Here is a 4,873-nt window from a genome sequence, read left to right on the forward strand (position 1 = left end):
AGAAACTTCATGTTGATCTCAACATTCACTTTAGTAATCTTGCACCTTTTCAACTCATTCAGAAAACCATTGAAATGTCGATAGGTTTCCTTGAGTAGTTCTTCTGGTTCCTGCTTGAAATCTTTATAATATCCCAGAGCCTTATTCAGTTTAGTGACATCAGACATGTCAGAACCTTCTTGTTCTCGTTTGATCTCATCTCATATGTCCTTAGCAGTATTATTTCTATCAACATTTTTAAACAACTCATACGGGATAGCTTGCATGTTGATATTTTTAGCTTCAATATCACTCTGAGCTTTCTCACGTTTCTCTCCAGAAAGCTCATAGACTGGAATAGGCATACCAGTTTCTGGATGGAATTCAACAACTGGACCTTCTTTCAAAGAAGCCCATATGTAGTTTGCCTTCTCACTCTTATAGTCTATGTACTGAGCGATACGCTGAAGCCACTGGTTATACTTTCCATCAAACAACACTGGAGGTCAGGAATCTGACTCAATAATCAATGTATCTTGAGTAGACAAACTAACACAATTTGAGGTGGATTCAGTAAAGATTCGATATATCACACAATCCAAATTTCTCGTTCAGAAAAATCTAACAAAAATGTCAGATTCGGTATCTGGTTCGGTACTGTAGCAGACTTGGTATCTAGTTCGGTACTGTAGCAGATTCGGTATATCAGATTTTGTATCAAAAACTGATAGGAATGACAAGTATAACACCCTGATTGGTAAATACTGAATATGAAGCCTTTGAACACTTAAACCCAAAAAATATCAAGTATAACAAAGGTTCTGGTTCGGTAGCCAAATTCTGTAAAATTTGAACTCAAAACAATCTAATTCCTTTGAAACAGACTCGGTAACCTTGCTGCACAAGGAAATAAGTTAGTAACAAACAAAATATCAATGAAATCGAGTGTTTATGATACCGAATGTCAACTGTAGCAGTTGACAAATCGAGTCTAAGTGTAAAACTTAGAAAAACAGTCGAATCTTTGCTCAAACCACACCAATTATCTGAGTTTATTCAAACCGAATGTGATAGAACCTCAAACACACCATAATCTGCAACACTTAAGATGAATTTTTGACTTTGAAACAGACTCAGTATGGCAGTTACGATACCGAATGATGATCAAATCTTCAATAATTGAAGAATTGATGAAATTGAACCGTCAAATATGTGATTAAACACCTCAAGAACTTAGCTGAATCCACAAACCTTCACTTAAACACAGAATCAAGCTTGAATTGATCAATACCGAGAATTTTAGCCACGAACTCTAAAAATCAACTTGAATCTCCATAATTGTTGTTAAAAAGCTGTAATTATGATCAAAACTCTTTCCAATACACCTAATAAACCTTCGCTGAACTTATCACAAGAATTTGAACGTTAGATTATCACTTCGATGATACCAAATGTTATTCAATCTAACTGAGTGTGATTAGATTCAGTAATCTTCAATCTCTGGATCGATATAGTGATGTAAAATCACTCCCTGTACGCTCTAATACCAAATGATAGGTCAGATCATAGTGAGAATTGAAGATGAGATAAGATTGAGTGAGACTCGGTAAGGTATGAACATACTCGGTAAATTTACATTCCACAGCTTCTTAAACTAGTTTACAATGCAATGGCTATCTAATTAGGACTACTAAGGTTCCTTATATAGCCCTCTTCTAAGGAATCATCATTTAGTATTGTTTCAAATTAACACTATATACATTTCAGGATCCTAACACTGTGCAACAATCTGAGAATCCACATAGGCACGTAAATTTTTTATTCCCATCTCAGATGCTATGCGGAGGCCGGAAAGCAATGCCTCATACTCTACCTCATTGTTAGATGCATAAAAACAAAACTTAAGTGCGTATGTATGTTCTTCCCCTTCTGGATTTGTGAGCACCAATCCTGCACCTACTCCCTCTTCACTTGACACACCATCAGTATGAAACTCCCACATGCAATTATTGCTTTGAGCTTCTCGCAAATAATCTACTTTTTCAGTTGTTTCTAAAAGAAAATATGCTAAAATTTGTCCTTTGACTGCATGTCTAGGTGAAAAATTAATTTCATACTCTCCCAACTCAATTGCCCATTTTACTAGACACCCTGATGATTCTGGGTGTTTCAAAATTTGTTTAATTGGTTGGTCTGTTAAGACAAGAATTGGGTGTCCTTGAAAATATCGTCTTAGCCGTCTAGCTGTGTGCACTAGTGCATATACCAATTTTTCAATGGGTGGATAATTCATTTCACTTTGTTGTAATAGCTTGCTTACAAAATATATTGGCATTTGCACCCCATTCCGTTCTGCGATTAAAACTGAACTAATGGCCTCTGCTGATACTGCCATATATAGGATTAATGTTTCTCCTGCTATAGGTGCAGTTAATGTTGGTAACTCCTTTAAAAGTTGTTTAACATCTTGAAAAGTTGCTTCAGCTTCCGCCGTCCAAGCAATATCTTTCTTGTTCAAACAACTTTTTTAAACCTTCATAAATGGTAATGAATGCTCTGCTGCTATGGATAAAAATCTCGTTAAAGCTTCCAACCTTCCATTTAAGCTTTGCACCTCTTTCTTTGTTTTTGGAGAAGCCATATCCTCGACCGCTTGAATTTTCTTTGGATTTGCCTTGATTCCTCTTTCTGTAACAATATGACCCAAAAATTTATCCTCTTCAACACCAAACATACACTTCTTGGGATTCAATTTCATATTAATCTTGTGTAATGACTCAAAAGTTTCTAGGATATCCCTAAGCATGCTTTCCTCCGTATGACTCTTGATAACAATATCATCAACATAGGCCTCCACATTCCTACCTATTTAATCTCTAAATGCCATATCAATGATACGCTGGTAAGTTGCTCCTGCATTTTTTAACCCAAAAGGCATTTTTACATAGCAAAAAATTCCGTCCGCCGTGTGGAAGGCTGTTTTATCTTGATCCCGTACTGCCATGGGAATTTGATGATACCCCTTGTAGGCATCCAAAAAAAAATTTTTAAACTGATATCCACTTAAAGACTCCACCTTCCAGTCTATTTTTGACAAAGGGTAGTTATGTTTCGGGCAAGCTTTATTGATATCTGTGAAATCCACACACTTCCTCCATGTATTATCTGGTTTCCTTACCATTACTGGATTCGCTACTCAAGTTTAATATTTGACTTCTCTTAATATTCCAGCATCCACCAAATTTCTAACTTCTTCTCTCAAAAGTTTTGTCCGTTCAGGAGCCATACCTCCTTTCTTTTGACATACTGGTGGAATATTAGGATTCACATTAAGCTTATGTTCAGCAATGTGTCGCGGTACTCCAGTCATGTCAGAAACTTGCCATGCAAATACATCTATGTTAGCATCTAAAATATTGTGAAGTTTTTCTTTTGTTTCCTTTGTTAATGTATTTCCAATGATAATTTTTTGATCTGGGAATGCTGGATTAGGTGAAACGGATCCAGCATCATGAATAATTAGTTTAAAAATTGTGCAATTTATTTATACACATTCAGTTGTTCTTTTTCGTTCAGCATATAGCGTTGCTATCCTAGCCGGTGTGGGAAATTTCATCATTCCAAGTATTGTTGATGTTACAGCGTCAAAAGTCATCATAGCTGAACGTTCCAAAATGACATTATATTGTGAATTCGCCTTTACTACAAGAAACTCGATATGAGCGGTTCTTTTGAATAGCGATTTCCCTAATACTACCTCTAAAAGTATACTCCCTATTGACCACAATGGATCATTGTCAAAACTTGCTAAAGGAACAAGTATGTCTTTCATCTTTTCTTTCACTCTTTCCAGTAATCGTACAAAACAATGTTCATACATAATATCTGCTCCAGCTCCAGTATCAGTGCATATTCCTCCAACAATACAATTTGCTATACGAGCTTCAACCACTACAGGAGCATAAGACGGATTAGTATTCGACATAGAAGGAAAAGCAATCAACTCTTGCTTCCAATCTTCTAATGTTTCTGCTTTTATCCGTTGTCCGGCTTGCCACGTATGTATCATGGTTGTCTCAATAGGTATTATCCTATTATTGTTGGTTGTTTTACTCTTGAGAGTTGAGTGATTCTTCAGAACGGATGGCGCCATATGTTGGTACTATTTTCCGTATATCGGGTGAAAGGTACAAGTATAGGACAATAACAGCCTAGCATTGAGTGATATAATGCTGATTGATGTTTGTCCTCGGGAGGTAATCCCTGTAGACCCGAAACAAGGATGAGAAATCCATGGGGTGGCCTTAATCAATCTTTGGATCAATCTGTAATTGATCCGTGTAGCGTTCTGTTGCTAAGCGGTTAATGTTTTTACAGTGAGAAAGAAGTGTATGAGAGAGAAAGTGTACTTCTCTTTGACTGAAGTTCAGATGTGAAATGAGGTGACCCAAGAGGTCTATTTATAGCCGTAGAATGTCCAAAATTCTCGGGAAACACGTGTCAAACACTGATTAATTCGGTTATGCAAAATATCTGGAACCGCCTTTTGGTGTGTACTGACGTGGCTGTGTACCGCTCACGCGCTTAAACAAGGGCTTAAGCATAGAAGCTGGTTATAGGGCTTATGCATGACGCTTGGCGGCCTGCTGAGCGCTGAATGACAAATGATGAAATCTGCCAAATATTGCTATCTTTTATGCTTTTTAATCCATTCTGCTGTACAAAAATGATTTTTTATGCGTGTATCCCCTAGGATACACCATTATAGCTCATTCGTCACCTGAAGCTGAATATCAGGCTATGGAGACTACAAATTATGATATATTATGGTTACGATGGCTATTAGAAGATTTTGATGAAAAATAAGTGTTTGCAACTCCTTTGGTATATGACA

General features: G+C 36.8%; 2 protein-coding genes across 2 annotated transcripts; both read right to left on the reverse strand.

Moving 5' to 3' along the window:
* Window positions 1–200: 200 nt before the first annotated feature.
* Window positions 201–2,737, reverse strand: LOC139864090 (uncharacterized). Its single transcript, XM_071852673.1, has 3 exons — window positions 2,594–2,737; window positions 1,756–2,488; window positions 201–478 (listed from the first exon to the last, which is right to left on the reverse strand). Exons 1-3 carry the CDS (start codon window positions 2,735–2,737, stop codon window positions 201–203), a joined length of 1,155 nt encoding a protein of 384 aa, XP_071708774.1.
* Window positions 2,738–3,181: 444 nt separating this feature from the next.
* On the reverse strand, window positions 3,182–4,048 carry LOC139864092 (uncharacterized). The gene is made up of 2 exons (XM_071852674.1): window positions 3,532–4,048; window positions 3,182–3,462 (listed from the first exon to the last, which is right to left on the reverse strand). The coding sequence occupies exons 1-2, from the start codon at window positions 4,046–4,048 to the stop codon at window positions 3,182–3,184; spliced, it is 798 nt and encodes a 265-aa protein (XP_071708775.1).
* Between the last annotated feature and the right edge of the window lie 825 nt (window positions 4,049–4,873).

This window comes from Rutidosis leptorrhynchoides, chromosome 8 (genome assembly GCF_046630445.1).
Source record: "Rutidosis leptorrhynchoides isolate AG116_Rl617_1_P2 chromosome 8, CSIRO_AGI_Rlap_v1, whole genome shotgun sequence".
NCBI classification, from domain to species: Eukaryota; Viridiplantae; Streptophyta; class Magnoliopsida; order Asterales; family Asteraceae; genus Rutidosis; species Rutidosis leptorrhynchoides.

Excerpts from the sequence above, each read along its gene's own strand:
- LOC139864090 (XM_071852673.1), bottom strand. The coding sequence starts at position 2,737 with ATGAAATTGAATCCCAAGAAGTGTATGTTTGGTGTTGAAGAGGATAAA. Across the intron at positions 2,489-2,593 it reads CTCCAAAAACAAAGAAAGAG|AAAGATATTGCTTGGACGGC; the intron begins GTGCAAAGCTTA and ends TGTTTGAACAAG. Across the intron at positions 479-1,755 it reads TTCTCAGATTGTTGCACAGT|TGTTGTTTGATGGAAAGTAT; the intron begins GTTAGGATCCTG and ends CCTGACCTCCAG.
- LOC139864092 (XM_071852674.1), bottom strand. The coding sequence starts at position 4,048 with ATGATACATACGTGGCAAGCCGGACAACGGATAAAAGCAGAAACATTA. Across the intron at positions 3,463-3,531 it reads ACGAAAAAGAACAACTGAAT|CATTCCCAGATCAAAAAATT; the intron begins GTGTATAAATAA and ends CACCTAATCCAG.